We start from the raw sequence: 14836 nt of genomic DNA, 5'->3' as shown, positions 1-14836 counted from the left end.
GGTATCAACCCACAGATACCTAAGCATTGCGGCGATTCTTTATCTCGAGAGAGGAACTGAAATAACGATCGAGTGTTTTTTAAGTCCAGGAGGTATGCTTCAGCCCGATCAATTCCGACCAATCCAATGGCCCAAGGATATCGTTAACCGTCAGAATTGGCGAGCTTAGGGATCAGTGCAAGACTAGACATTACAATTTACACCAATACATGTAGCTGCATGCGTGGTGTGGGTGTGAATGTACCCAAGCGTCGGTATCAGGTTACTGGTAATACTGAGCTACCCCGCGTGCTCCATGTTGGTTCCCGCCGCTCTTACTATCCTTGTCGGTACAAGTAAGTTACCGCTGCGGAGTGATTTAGGTTGTCTGTTCGGTTGTCCCTGACGATGCGGGGCTCCGCAACTTCCGAATAAAGTAATAAAAGTGTCCCCGGATGCCATGTGGTGGAACCGTGGAAGGGAGGAAAAGAGAACCGAAAACTCTCACGCTGTTTGCAACAACCACCTTTTATATTAGCATTCGGCCTCGATATTTTCAGTGACCACAGTCATCCCGCTTCTTCAATACTAGATAGAAGACTGTAGGGACTGACAAGACAGAATGAGAGCGGCGCAATTCTTTGGGAAGGGTGATATCAGAGTGGTTGACGTCTCGAAGCCTGTGCGAAAGGATGGCGAAGTCCTGATTGAAATCGAGAACTGCGGCGTATGTGGGAGCGACCTGGCGGAATTCACGATGGGTACCTGGATCTTATTCAGAATATTGAACAACACTGACAGAGTATAGGGCCGGTGGCAGTCCCAGTCCCTGGAAGACCCCATCCGCTGACAGGAGAGACACTGCCAGTCACGATGGGGCATGAGTTCTGCGGACGAGTCAAGGAAGCTCCCGCCAATTCTTCACTAAAAGAAGGGCAAGCCGTAATGGTCGATCCACGGATTTACTGCGGGTCATGCACCAGATGTCAGTCGTCGGCCACGAACAACTGCCACCAGTTTGGCTTCCACGGACTGTCCGGTGGAGGCGGAGGGTTCTCAGAGTTTGTCACGGTAGATGAGAAAATGTGCTATCCTCTTCCAGACTCTGTTCCGTTGGAATACGCCGCTCTCATTGAGCCGTTGGCTGTTGCTTGGCACGCAGCGAAGCAGGCGGACCTGCCCGATTTCAAGGGCAAGACTGTCCTCATTATTGGTGGCGGCCCCGTAGGAATCGCTATGGTCCATTGTCTGAAGCATTTTAGGGCGGACAAGGTCATCGTTTCTGAGCCGACTGCGACAAGACAGGCGCAGAACAGAACAATCGCTGATGTTGTGCTTGACCCGATTACTCAGAGTGTACCCGACGAATGCAGAGCGCTGACCAAGGGTGTCGGAGTGGATGTTGCCTTCGACTGCTCTGGAGCCCAGCCTGGAGTGGATGCTGCAATGGATGCGTTACGCAACAGAGGTCTTTTTATCAACGTTGCTGCAAAACCAGTGAGCTACCCGAGCCACTTGACAAGAGCTGAACTAACTTGCCACTTAGATCGTCCCTCCATTTATGCACTGGATTCTCAAGGAAATCACCCTAAAATGCACCTTAGCATATGATGACAAAGACTTTGGAGAGGTGGTCAATGAATTCGCCAAGGGAAGCTTTAATGTTAAGTCAATGGTAACAAGCCGGATCTCCCTAGAAGACGCGCCAAAGGCGTTTAGCGAATTGGTCAACAAAAAGGACGACCACATCAAGATTTTAATATCGCACAAATACTGATATTGTTGTTGTGAAGGAATTACGGGCAGGGGCTGGGTTAGGAATTAGGAAGGGTGCGAGTATGTATCCTCGTAGCATCGAATACCTCTAGTATGACTCGGCGATATATTACCCCTGAGCAGAATAATTACCTTGACCGCCCGTCATTTGATAAGTCCGGGTAATAATAGTACTCTAACGCTTGTTACATCATAATCGTGATAGTCAATGGATAGAGATATTTTTCAAGTGCTGATATGTCAAGGAATCAATTCGTTACATTGCTTTCTATCAGTGTCTGAGAGATGGGGAAGCGTAGTAGTAAGTGTTCGGAAATTGATCGTAATATGGCTATCATTGTAGTGAGGGAGGTACTTATAAGGCAAGCTTCGGTATTTCATATCGAGATTTCCATTTGTCCACTGTGAATTATGGCCGTCTTTTAACCCTAAGATCGACTGGGTTATCAGATAGCTGCATAGGTACACTTCATAGCCTCTACCCCCATTCAGGTTGATCCCTCCGACGATTCCATCATGTAATCGGTTTGATTTGCTATAATATTGGCGGTCAGGATTGCAAATGCTTGTAAGTTTGATAAAGAGGCTGGATATACCTCAAGGGCCTGGTGTGCGTGTCACTTCCACTGCGGCTCCTTCCATACCATTCCGAGTCTTTGAAAGTATTGGAAGAGTGCTCCTCGAGGCGCAAAACCGGAACATTAGAACTGCCACGCTGCGATAAAGCTTCCTGATCAATCAGTCAGTATGTCGTGGGGTCGAAAGTACAGACTAGTGCGTTGCTTACCCTCAATCAGTCCCAACTCGCCAAAGCCCAAAATTTCAATGATCCAAGGAGTGAGGATAGCCAAAACGCCGAGGGTCAGAATGGAGAAATAGGTCGGAGGCTCCATTGCAAACTCATATGCTTCAGCCGCTGCTTTCTCGAGAGCCATCTTCACCGCCTCCCCCATGGAACAGCTAATATTGATCATCTCAGCCAGGCCAGTGAGAATATGTTTGGGTATGCCTTTCCGCCACCTATAACTGCATACTATATTGCCAAGGTTGGCTTTCAGCTTCAGGTCATTCGCGGGAGTCATCATTATCTGCTTTAGCACTTCGCGGGCAGCCTCTTTCGGGGTAGAAGCAATGTGGACACAGATATTTTCTGGCCCCACTGGTGTCTTCCTCTCTCTTTTCTTCATCAATGGGTTCCACCATGTTTGGTAGGTCACTGCAGCTGATGAAGCAAAGTGCCATTGAGTTGGGTGCTATTGTGTTTGGTGCTATTATGTTTGGTGCTATTATGTTTGGTGCTATTATGTTGGGTGTTATTGTGTTGGGTGCTATTGAGTTGGGTGCTATTGTGACCTTGAACCCTTCGGTGGCTTGGTTCTTCGTAATAGAAGGGGGAGTAGAGGGCTGTTTGACCCAGTGTCGTCAAGAAAATAGGAAGATAATTTGGTACGATGGTGAGGGGATGCTTAGAAGATATTTAAAACTCATTTCGATGATGATAACTTTCCCAGTTTGACAACACGTGAAAGGTTCATGTCATTTGTGATCGTACCTATATTCACAGGTTGACCAAGCCCTTCCCATACGGTTAACGCCCGTTCACAGCATCAGTGAAAAGCAACTGTCCATCTTTCCTCTCTTGCATCAGTCCTCTACCATCATCGTAGAGCACCGTTCCGTAGTCATTGTTACTTTATCAAAAGTAGGAGAGTCTCGACCTTCGCCATATCCAAGATGGTCGCCATTCCGCAGAATAATCAGTGAATGGTGCAGGGCGTCAATGTCGCTTTCGGAGATTTAAGACGGATCGGCATGCTGTCATGTGCCTTCTAGCTCGAGACTAACTTGTTACAAGGTCATATCTTAGGAAGGAGACTACGGTTCATAGTCTGCCTTGGTTCCAACTCCTGGCGGCTATTGAGCATTTCCATTTTTTCGTCCGTTTGGGTAACGACAGGCATATACCCAATCTGAAGTGGGAAACCTGTTATCGTCAGCTGCAGTGCCCATACTAACCAGGAGCAGTGAATATTGTAGTTTCAACTGCGTACTTACTTCCCTAGAAAACATTATCGACTGCGACAAAACAGAGCAATAGTCTATTCAATCACGTCAACGACCGGGGACTGAACAAACCCATCTCTATCCAGGATCGCGTGAGCCGGGTCATGGCCATAACTTCGATTCTCCGGCCGAACAACTGCCTGCCAGTCTCTCGGTATCTGCATGCCGTTATCGCGTCCTTCGAATCACATTAGGAATACCGTGCTTGCCCAAGATGTTGAGCTTGTCAAGGGAGCCTTGGAATCCCTTCAATGATGCTTCCCAACAGTCTCTGGCACACCCGAAATCACATCACAACGCCAAAACAAATAATCATCTGCAACTCGACAAGAAAAGGAACATGAGCACACCACTTCGACGTCACATGATAAACTTATCATGCGGCCAGGGTTTGCATTGGGACCCAATCGCCAGAAGAGGGGGGGGTGTGGGAAGGGTGCTAATATTCCCGTATCCTGGATCAAATGGTGATGGTTGGCCCTTAGTCGTTCGCGATTATCCCTCATGGTGGTCTGTCTTGAAACCCTTCCGTGGTCGGCTTGTCCTAACTTCCGTCCTTTGCCGCTAGCGGCCAGAGAAGAGGAGAAAGACTCGACGATGAGAAAGCTGGTTTGTCCATCGAGCAACACGCCTTACCCGTGGGATCATACCCTCCCGTTCCGGACCAGATCAAGTGTTTATCTCTTGCATTCGCGCCCGCGATTGCAGATCAGAATTCCGCCGAAGCAAACCCAGAGTGAAGTGAGTCAGGATTCTGGAACAGGTGCCTTCGCCTCTAAGCGCCCGTTACCATGTCGTGGGCGATCATAAGGCAAGTCGAGACGAGCTATGCCATTTCTCGGAGATTTTGTAATGCTCCACCACGCCACAACCTTTAGGACGTGGGTATCGTTTGACTCATCCATGGTCAATATCAAAGAATCGAGTTGATCGCCAGACGCTCGGAGATGCGGCAGTTCATTTGCGCATTGAAAAGATTGCCTCTTTTTCTGGGGATATATTTGGTGGCGCACAGCCACAAACTATGCCGATCCATGCAGCACCATGCAGCTTTCAGCACTGTTGGAACGGGGAGTCCGATTCGATGGCAGGGCAAGGTCCAGAGATAATCTCAGAGTGCAGACGATTGTCCCAAGATCCCTTGGCATTGCATCGCAGAAATCCGTTTCCGAAGGGGCATGATCCGGCACGACTCCTAGCAACCAGCGTATTCCAGGGACACTGTCACACTGATGACAACTGGGCCCTGGGGTTGTGTTGCATAATCCTTCGTATATCGAATGCGGTTCCTTACGAGTTACACCAACTATGAAACGTGGAGCGTCAGCAATAATGTGAGAGCGCGACAGGCCGCGAGCCCACATGTTTGGTCTCCTTGCACATACTGGTACGTGGGATACGGACGTTGAATGACCTTGTGTTTAATACACAATGCTGGTTGGCCCCGCAGTAAGACATCGTGGCGAGTTGGAGACCTGGAGAGGGGTTTATTGCCCACTCGGGTTACGCCTATCTTCATCCTTGGAGTCGACCTACTACCTATACGGACGTATCGGTTGAAATCATCGTGATGGGCACAATTTGGTCGGATTTAAAGACGCTACGAGACGCTCCGCCTTCCGACCCGGCCCCATTGTGAGACTTTGGTTGATATCAGGAACGGTCCGCTGGTCTGTGGACCCATCAGGAGCACCAGGCCACCAGCTGAGGCGCCCCCAGAATGTTCCTGTTGGCGTTACCCATTAAAACCCGCCACTTCAAGGTAGCACGATGATGGTAGAAACATGTCCTATGTTCTCGAGTCGGGTTCGTATATCAAAGGTGGATATGCGCACAATGTGACCTGGCTGTACGTGTGTGATTTAGAGTCGAAAGCTGTCCACCATCGGATATCAAAATACTCTCTGGCACCAACCCGATGATGCACAAGACAAGGTTAAGCGTGCCTTGTTTGATACCATACCACAATGGGCTTGTCCAAGAGCAACCAAAGTAATTGTATCACTCAGCAACCCATCTCGTAAACAATGGCTGCTGAAAGCCATCAGGATGGAAAATCTCGGACAATCACTACCCACAGACAATTTGTGCAGGACAGAAGATCCTTCAGGTCACTCCAACTGGATTACAGCACAGACGGCAGACGACAAAGTCATGTGGATGGTGTTTCTGACCATTGCCATGCTTCCTTCAAGCATACTGGACACCATTCGTTCTTGACCATAGGGCTCCAAGGGCACTAACAAGTGTGCTTTAAGCGATTGATGGGTCCATGAGCCTTCTCAGAGTGCTCACAATGCGAGTCGGTGGAAGCTGGAGCACGATAATCGGCTTGTGTACTCTAGCGGTTCCCGTTTAACACTCCTTTGACCAAATCAGCAGAGAATGCAGTAGGCAAGTCATCCCCGCTAATAGACGAGGCTCCAAGATGTACATCCTCCATCCACCATACAGTCTTCAACATCACTTTTCGAGAAAGACTGCGGGGTTGACCCAGACACCACCAATAATCCACCATCCCACGCTAACCTCTGGCCTGTTGGCGGCCCTCGCAAAAGACGTTGGTAAAAGGAGCGCCCCGAAAAGACCGGGGTAAGCCCAAAGCTTTGGCCAATTCGTTTGACTGCGGCTGCGAATCGACTTCTGAATAGCCAAAGTCACCGTCTTACTGGCTCAACCACTTGTCCCTACTGACCATTCAGCGTGGTTGAGCAATCTCTCTCCCACACAGTTGAGAAGACCCTTCCAGCTCTATGCGGGATTGGCGCCGCTTCTGGCCTGAGAATGGAGGACGCGGCTTTAGTTTTTCCTCAGCCGGCTGAGCCGAATCCAGGTCTCGTCCCGTCATGGTGCCTATTGAGCCTCGATGATGCATGCTTTGCCCATTGCGGGATCCAGATACCTGTCAAAAGTGGTTCCAAGGAGGCGTTCTAACCTCCCCGCGACGCCGTCAACATGGCTCCACGACAAGGGACTGGTCTTGAAGGGATTAGACGCGAGGAGACACATTTGTTGAGACTTGAGAGGAGTAGGAGGGAGGAGCGAATTCCCTCAGGAGGGGATACCTAAGGCGCAGACTGGCAATATGCCTGATGAAGATCACTCATATGCATCCTGCTTCTCACCTCTTCGCCTCTCCCGCTCTCTCTTCATTCTTTTGTTGACACACCATATTCCGGTTGTATATACTTACGAACGCAGAACGGACACAAACGAAGCTGTCTGACAGCAAGGGTGGCAAGCCTCTTAGTACTTCGATCTTCGGAAGTACCCTGAACAACGTTGAATTGATCCCGGCGCTTCGAAAGACACTCTGCCCCACGCGCTTCGGGCCTCGCGGGAACGGCGGGGGTACCTTTGGTGAGAGTCGTACAAAACATTCGGACTCGCCTGCGGCTCCATCGATATCCTGATCTTTCCCTCTCTTGACAGGATTGTACCTGCGCAGCGAGGATCCGTTTGCATGAATTTCTAGGTTTAATCGCAACGTGGACGCGCATTTGGCGAGTCACGTCGTAGCAGCCTTGCGAACCGAGTGGACGACTGCGTCAACGGTCTCGGTGGCCCCGGTGGCGCAGCACATCATACGAACTTTGACAACTTCAAATAAGATAATATCCCCGCAAGGCAAAAGAGCTGGAAACTTGAGTGGAAGTAGTTGATCAGTGTACGTCGTCTTATTTTCTAAAGGCACTGGTTTGCCTGCCCTTTCAAAAGTCTCTTCTCTTTGCCGCCTAAAGACGCCACCTCCTCATTGTCCTTCGTACTTCAGGCGCTGGATATTGGGCTCAGCTCATGGAAGGCTAGTGAAATACTTCCTGCGAATTCTTTGAGTGTTTGTTCTGCCTAGTCCGAGCTCAGTTTGTGGTTCAATCTGGTATCCTTCTTCTCGTTCCTTGTGCCTTCGTCCGGAGCACAGCAGCTGACTGTATCACCCACAACCAGAGTATGGGAATACCAGAACCTTCGGAGCGGACTTCATGAAGCACTTCGGAAGCAAACGATCCTACTTCGCGTCCCACCGCCTTCAATAGGCTAGCAATAGATGCGACCTCTACAGTCACACGGAGCAGGATCCCGAAATGGCATCGTATAGATCACACACCGGCGTTCCCAGACGGCCGGAGCAGTTGCTCGCCGGGACGGTTAATCCTAATTCGAAGCGTGCTCCATCCACACGAATACCACCCTCGAAAAGCGGTCCTAGCTCGAGCAGTAGCTCCAAGCAACCATCGAGTATCCCGACCCCATCTTCGTTGACTTCGTCGAAGTTGTCGAAACGGAAATTAAAGAAATCGGACGACAATAATGGAAAGACTGAGCGAACGATACCCTCCTCCAATCCTGGACCATCGTCGAAACCAGCTATAAACGCAGCTCCATCGAAAATGATCCCACCGACGAAAAGTTCGACCTATCCTCCAGCTATGTCGCCTCGTTATCGACAGCCAGATTCCAACTCATGGAGGGAGATTCCGCTGGCTCATGCCGCGCCTCGGACTCGGTTTGAGCCAACGCGGACTCCATCTTTGGTCTCTGGTTCATCGGCATCGACCCAAGACAGCCCCAACTCCAACCACATCCGAAGAAAAGCATCATCAATCGGGCGCCCCGGAAATCGAAATCGATCCGGGTCCACATCTTCCCATGATGAAAGCCGGCTTGGAAAGCCCATCGGTGGCTTCATCGACCCGTTCCAGGACTCTGTTCTTGGGATCACCATGCCTACTTCCACATCTGTGCTCTCCCACATGTCTCCAGCCATGCCGAGTCCACATGATGCAGGAAGCAGCCCTTTCTACTCCGGTGCCACTGATCCAACTCCTTTAAGGACCGATAATTTGCCGCCTCCAACGCTACATTTTACTCTTGGCAACGGTAGCCCCTCGACGCGGTATTCTGAGTCGCCCGGGGTCTTTAGCATCAGTTCGACACCGACGTCGATATCGTCTTACTCGCCAGGAGTTCTTGCCGCCGCTCCGGGCCTCTCCGTCATTCCAAATACTCGACCGGACCGGAAAAAGAGCCCAAAAAGTCGCCCACCAATAACTCGACGAAAGGGTACTGCGGACGACGATGATGGGTTGTCATCTGTCAGAGAGTCAACAAGCTCATCGTCCACCATTCGAGCTCCTGAACCCACCAGAATGCAGGACCAGAAAGCGACACGAAGACTATCCACTCCCCCTCCAAGCCCACCGCTCCAGAAGCCATCTATTCCACCAGTCGTCACTCGTGCCAAGACTGCCCCAGAGTATATTCAGACCGTCAATTCGACAATAAGTCCAAGGAGATCGCCTCAGCCGCCTTTCAATAAGACCGCACCATTAAACCCCCCCGAATTTGCGCATTTGGGGAATCCGCCCGCGGTCTCTGAGCACCCAAATGCGTCATCTCCGCTCAAAGCTGGCTCCAAGCCCATACGACCAAGTAGGGATGGAACGCCTGATATGTCATCCCTTCGAGAAGCCTCTCCAGTCATTCAAAGCAACCTAACACATCTTCCTTCCCAAACTCACCGCAGGAAATCCTCTAGTGATTCTCGATCACAGTCAACAGGACCTCCACCTGCAGCCCTCAACAATACTCCTCGGACAAGGTTCGGCTTCGCTAGTAGGACGTCCTCTCGCAATCCGTCGCCAAGCCCCAGCAACTCTTCGAAAGTGTCGGTGCTATCGCCTTCATATATCTCTACTAGTGGGCTGAAGACACCAGACCTGAGCGAGAGTGAGCAGCCGCCTCCCACCAAATTACGACGCCCAAGCGCTGGGTCTTCTACGGGTGCCAGTCCCAAGCCGCGTTTCGGTTTCTTCCGGCGAAAGACGGAACCTGCTGTAACCACTGCCTCTACACATCCTGCAACGCCAATGGAGAATCTGACCGGGAAGGACAAGAAACTCCGAAAGGGTCCTGCGGCGGGTACCGGCCACGAAGGCTACGGCCGGTACGGACATTCAGCTTCGACCAGAGGCCGAAGTGGAAGTACTACAAGCGGGACCAACAGTGCAGCAAGCGGGGGACGAAGCGGAAGTGCAGGCAGTCGGTCATCGCGGAAGAGTAGTGTGGATAATGAGCAAGAAATTGATGACTTTCTTAGTTCAAGGATTGCGCCTGTCACCTTGAGAGGCCAAGGAGTCGCAGAGGTGGTTGACAGGAAAGGCAGTGCTAGCAGTCAAGAGTCGATGACTGAGCAACGGAAGCCGATCCGCGGGAAGCTGACTTTGCTACCCTCGCCTATGGAACACGGGCATCAGCAGATGACAGAGCCGGTTAAGAGACGTACATATCTCGCGAATGGACTGAGTACTTTGGCATCGCGAAGAATCTCGAGGAGATCCCAACTCACCCCTGACTCTAACACGCCAGCTCCAACACCCCTCAATGTCGCTGCTTCTATACGTAGTCCAGAACCTGCCTTGGGAAGCGCAACCTCTCGCGCAGACAGTAACGACAGCACCGCCAGTCGAAACTGGTTCCGCCGCAAGGGCAGCGATGCACAATCGCAGGCTTCGCAGTCATCCCATCTGCAACCGCAAAAGCCGGCAAAAAAGTGGAATTTCTTTCAAAGAACGATGGGTGCCTCTGCAGCAGCAGCTGCTTCCCCTCGAAGAGATGGGTCAACCTCCACTCCGAGTATGGCATCCAGTGGGGAGACAGGAGTAGCTCCGACCAAGTACGCAATCAATAGGACCGTAGCGCACTATGCTATGTCAGATCCGTCTGCACCGGACCGCATCGATATGGCCGAGTTGGAGAACATCCTGCGCGAAGCTGATATTGGATGCGATGAGGATGCCAAAGAGAAAGAGATCGGAGCCGAAATTTGGGCGCACTCGCTGGTCTCGCCAATCCAGGACGACAATGAGCGATTGCAGAAACCCAACGATAAAGCCGCATACAAGCAATCTATGCTATTACCGCCGCCTCCTTCACTGCCTTCGGATCTTCAAAACGGCATGCTTCAAAGACCTGCTAGTCCTAAGGTGTTTTTGCGCAAGGAACAATCTCCCGTCAACCCTTCCAATCTTGCTAGGGCCGCTGATGTGAGCCCACTTGTTGGGCCTATAGCGTATATTGACAAGTCGAGGACTTCAATTAGCCCTATGCAAGGCCCGGATAATGAAGGGGGCGAGCATTGGCAGACGGGCGACGCTCGGCAACTGCAGATTCATCCTCAGCCACCCCATCGGAGCCGTCTGCCTCAGGTTGGCCGAATCCCACAAGTCGTCTCGAAACGGGATAGGGAGATTGCCCCATCGACGCATTCCTTTTCTCGGCCATTTGTCCCAAACGTACCAAGGCCGGGCATGTCGCCACCACTCCAGCAGATGGCTACAGTGGATGGACCTCTTGGAGCTGGTATGTTTGGACAACAATATCAGGGCTCCCTAGCGTTCACGGATGTGCGATATGGGAATACTCTCCCGCCTACACATCCACAAGCCTTCAATTCCGAACCGGGTATTGCTTCAGCACAACAAGAAGTAAATATGTCGGAAATGTCACGACACGGGATTCCTTTCGGCGATGGGCAGGAATTTTTGCGACTCGCCATTCGACAAAATTCCGAGGCCTCTACAACGAGCAATTCTACTACTGGAGCCATTCCAATTCCAATCGCTTTGATACCGCCTAGGGGAGCACCGGTGACTGAAGATGAGGTCTGGAACGAGTACAACGACTTCATTGACGATGTCGTTACCCCCCGCACGCCGCGTACACCTGGCACGGGGTCTAGCCTAGGAGCTCCGTTCCACCATCATTATCTGGCGACTAATAATCCTACTAATGGCTTGGTAATGGGCGGTGCCGGCATGTCACAGCATCCTGGGAGCGCTATCCGGCATCAACAGCTTGGTCCGACGTCCATTCAAAATGCCCAAGCCGCCAGCAACGGCCTCATGATAACTGTTCCGCATCATCAGCATCTACAACCTCCACCACTTCCACAACTGCGTCCACCTCATATTCAGTTGCCTTCAGTTGACCAACTCGAAGACATCCCAAGGCTTTCGGTTACTACGCCGAATAGTCCGCTGTCTATCACAGATTTCCTTAATGCATACGGTGACAGGAACACTCAATCAAGCTTTGGCTCTCCTTCTCACGGAAGATTCAGTTCCGGTACGAAGCAGAGTTTGGAAGTCGAGGATCGCCCTTCGGTCTCAGAAGTTGGCAGCATCCGCGTCGGAAGTCTTGTCAGAGGATTGAGGGACCTTAAAACAGCTGAACAAAGCCCACTACTATCGCGGGATTCTCAAGGCTCCGAGCTTTCGCACTTCTCATCACCTTCACAGCCACGTCACACCGATCCCAAATCCCAACTTCCCTCAACCAAAGACCGCGACAGTCGACCGATTGCAATTGCCCAACAGGACCAGGAAGAGACGGGATCGATGGGGAATCTGCGGTTCGGCGCGCTCATGACGAGCAAGTGGCTGTCTTTTGGACGAGTGTTGTTCAGTCCGGCACATTATGAAGTGCAGGAGCGCAGTGAGAACCGCGTCCTGATATTGGATGGGCTTGGAAAGGGTAAGCCTCACCCCGACTTTTATTTAGCAAGTGTCCCCTAACATTCCCTTAGATTGGTCGTACTACGCCGCCCTCACTTATCCAAACGCCACCATCTACAGCCTTGGTCCCGACCCCACCATCGCCTCCCCAACGTCCTCTAACCCAGCCGGACAATCTCCCACAAACCATCGCCATATCCATCACCCGTACCCCAACGCCCCATTTCCCTTCCCCCGCGGCTTTTTCGCCTGCGCCGTCTTCCGCTTCCCACAGGCCGTCCCCGACTCTGCTTACAGCGCCACCCTCTCCGAGTGCAAGCGCGTCCTCCGGCCCGGCGGCTACCTCGAGGTCTTCGCCCTGGACCTCGACCTCCTGAACATGGGTAATCGCGCCCGTCGCGCCGTCCGCAGCCTCAAGGAACGCATGCAGTTTGCGCAACCGGGGGTGAGCTTGAAACCCGTGGCCGACAACTTGATGCGGTGCGTCGGGAGGAGGGGGTTCGAAGGCCTGCAGCGGTGTGTGGTCGGCGTCCCTATCTCAGGGCCGATCACGCGCAGCATGGATGAAAGTGGCAGTGGCGAAGAAGGCGATGCGGAAGGTAGCAGCGGTGGGAGCAAGGGGAAAGCCAAAGCGGACGAGCAGAGTGTCGAGTCAGACGCCTCGGATGGTGGCGACGCAAACATCACCAAAATGGTTGCGAGAGTTGGAAGATGGTGGTATACGCAATGCTACGAGAGCGGTGCAACATCGTCGGATAAAGAGACGGGGCAGAGCATCTGGGATGACCGGACATTGCTGCGAGAGTGTGAGCGTAGGGGAACGAATTTTAGGCTGTTGATCTGCTATGCGCAGAAGCCGATGGTGGTGAAGCGAAGGACGGTCAGTGTTTGAGAGGCGCCCGGACATTCTCCTATCTTCTTTCGATTCGATGGAGAGCGAGCCGGACTCATTCACCGTTTATTTTTGCATGGCTCTTCTTTCGGGTTCGGTTTGCTGCGTTCAAGCGGGGGTTCTATCATTTCATTCGGACAGCTACCTCCCTCCATACGTACTGTCCCCGGCATTCTCATTTCGTCTCATGGTTCGTTTTCATCTTAGCGGGGGTTGCTTTTTATTCGCCATTTCTGCATAGCGATGGGTTGCAGTTTCGAAGCGGGATACGCAGGGACGAGGCGCAAGCTTCGCTGATCCGATGATACCCTGGATGTCAACCAATGTACGGCAGTTAGATGATTCATTTGTGATGAAGGTTTCTGTCATGATCTTGAAGGGAGGGTTGGAACATGCTGGCAATGGACAACTACTAGCGCAAGGACTTCGATGTGGAGAGATGACGGTTTCATGGAACTATGATTTAAATGATTATTATGGAAGAGGGGAAAGAGTATGGGAAATATTTTTTAATGACACCTCTTGTACTCCAGTAATCCAGTCCTATCTCATTCTTTGGTGCAAAAAGGCGCCTAACATAGGGTGTTGCTGCCTATTGAGGGCCGGAGTATATTGTTCTGATCCCCGTTAAGTAACCATCACAACAGGAAATGGACACCGTGATGTCATATTGAATTTAGCCTCCATTAGTAAGCACTATTGGGAAGACTTTAATCAAGAAGCAACCTGTAAGACAAAGCTCGGGCGATCCGTAGGCCAGCCATTTTGAAGCATACCAAATTAACTCCAGCAGAGCCTTTCCCTCACTCCCCTCATTTTCTTTCGCTTCTGATTTCTCCCACGCCTTCAATCTCGTTCATGTTGACGCCAAAACACTTCCCTTGGCATAAACGAGACACATTGCATATCTTAGCAAGACAATGGTATTACATTCTGTTCCTGCCAACGTACATATATATACAAACATGCATCCGTACGCCACCCATATGCCCTCGAAATCCAATTCATGAGCCCTTTCCGGACAACAGGCTGACCTTCGCCCCATGGAACGGACTCCATATCCCTCTAACACTCGGGTTGTCGCTCCTGACGGGCTTATTCCATCGCTTGACCTTATCACCACTCGCGTTCCTCAAAATCAGGGCTTTCTGGTATATCTGCGTCGGCTCCAGATTCTTCACGCATATCGCTCGGATCCGTCCGTTGATGAAGGTGCCTTTGATGACGGGGTGGTGGTTTGGTTTGGGGGAGACGTTGATTTCAATGGAGGGATGTTCTTTTGCGAAGTGGGCAAGGCGGTGTTTCAGGAAGGATCTGGTTATGGATCATTAGACACGCAAGTCGCATGTAGACGATAGCGGAAATACGTACACCATGCCCTTTGAGCTGCCCCAGTAGTCGCAGTAGTGGAAGTCTATTCGCTTGCATTGGAGAATGAAGGCGCCGACGCCATTCTATTTCGCTGTTAGCCTTGTGAATGCATGTAAGACATTCCGGTGACGCGTACCTGGCCCTTGGCCATCGCAGAAAGCGCTTGCAGGCCCATTGTTCACGAATGCATGACTTATCGGACTCGATGGATGGGTGAGGAATAGAACTCGCAGCTGCGTGA

The 14836-nt window shown here is 51.5% G+C and overlaps 5 protein-coding genes across 5 annotated transcripts; 3 read left to right on the top strand and 2 right to left on the bottom strand.

Moving 5' to 3' along the window:
• The first annotated feature begins 410 nt into the window (after positions 1-410).
• Positions 411-1917, top strand: P152DRAFT_430126 (GroES-like protein). Its single transcript, XM_033677384.1, has 3 exons — positions 411-740; positions 788-1476; positions 1526-1917. The coding sequence occupies exons 1-3, from the start codon at positions 602-604 to the stop codon at positions 1754-1756; spliced, it is 1059 nt and encodes a 352-aa protein (XP_033537439.1). The 5' UTR covers positions 411-601; the 3' UTR covers positions 1757-1917.
• A 539-nt stretch (positions 1918-2456) lies between these two features.
• P152DRAFT_471195 (uncharacterized protein) lies at positions 2457-2690 on the bottom strand (the record flags this gene model as incomplete). The annotated part of the gene is made up of 2 exons (XM_033681036.1): positions 2457-2485; positions 2543-2690. The coding sequence occupies 2 exons, from the start codon at positions 2688-2690 to the stop codon at positions 2457-2459; spliced, it is 177 nt and encodes a 58-aa protein (XP_033537438.1).
• Positions 2691-7539: 4849 nt separating this feature from the next.
• On the top strand, positions 7540-9546 carry P152DRAFT_197329 (uncharacterized protein). The gene is made up of 4 exons (XM_033674309.1): positions 7540-7621; positions 7765-9269; positions 9335-9484; positions 9535-9546. Exons 2-3 carry the CDS (start codon positions 7902-7904, stop codon positions 9353-9355), a joined length of 1389 nt encoding a protein of 462 aa, XP_033537437.1. The 5' UTR covers positions 7540-7621; positions 7765-7901; the 3' UTR covers positions 9356-9484; positions 9535-9546.
• Positions 9547-11720: 2174 nt separating this feature from the next.
• Positions 11721-13382, top strand: P152DRAFT_496569 (uncharacterized protein; the record flags this gene model as incomplete). The annotated part of the gene is made up of 3 exons (XM_033682256.1): positions 11721-11990; positions 12195-12351; positions 12404-13382. The coding sequence occupies 3 exons, from the start codon at positions 11721-11723 to the stop codon at positions 13222-13224; spliced, it is 1248 nt and encodes a 415-aa protein (XP_033537436.1). The 3' UTR covers positions 13225-13382.
• A 672-nt stretch (positions 13383-14054) lies between these two features.
• Positions 14055-14770, bottom strand: P152DRAFT_430119 (uncharacterized protein; the record flags this gene model as incomplete). The annotated part of the gene is made up of 3 exons (XM_033677383.1): positions 14055-14538; positions 14596-14678; positions 14732-14770. The coding sequence occupies 3 exons, from the start codon at positions 14768-14770 to the stop codon at positions 14229-14231; spliced, it is 432 nt and encodes a 143-aa protein (XP_033537435.1). The 3' UTR covers positions 14055-14228.
• Positions 14771-14836: the final 66 nt, after the last annotated feature.

Source organism: Eremomyces bilateralis, assembly GCF_010015585.1.
Source record: "Eremomyces bilateralis CBS 781.70 unplaced genomic scaffold P152scaffold_3, whole genome shotgun sequence".
Lineage (NCBI taxonomy): Eukaryota > Fungi > Ascomycota > Dothideomycetes > Eremomycetales > Eremomycetaceae > Eremomyces > Eremomyces bilateralis.
The sequence above is the reverse complement of the archived record's forward strand: the minus strand, read 5'-3'. Positions and strand labels throughout refer to the sequence as shown.

Bases quoted from the DNA above. Each gene is read 5' to 3' on its own strand.
- P152DRAFT_197329 (XM_033674309.1), top strand. From the start codon at position 7,902: ATGGCATCGTATAGATCACACACCGGCGTTCCCAGACGGCCGGAGCAG. The intron at 9,270-9,334 runs ATGTCATCCCTT...TCCTTCCCAAAC, and splicing joins GTAGGGATGGAACGCCTGAT to TCACCGCAGGAAATCCTCTA.
- P152DRAFT_430126 (XM_033677384.1), top strand. From the start codon at position 602: ATGAGAGCGGCGCAATTCTTTGGGAAGGGTGATATCAGAGTGGTTGAC. The intron at 741-787 runs GTACCTGGATCT...GACAGAGTATAG, and splicing joins CCTGGCGGAATTCACGATGG to GGCCGGTGGCAGTCCCAGTC. The intron at 1,477-1,525 runs GTGAGCTACCCG...CTTGCCACTTAG, and splicing joins TCAACGTTGCTGCAAAACCA to ATCGTCCCTCCATTTATGCA.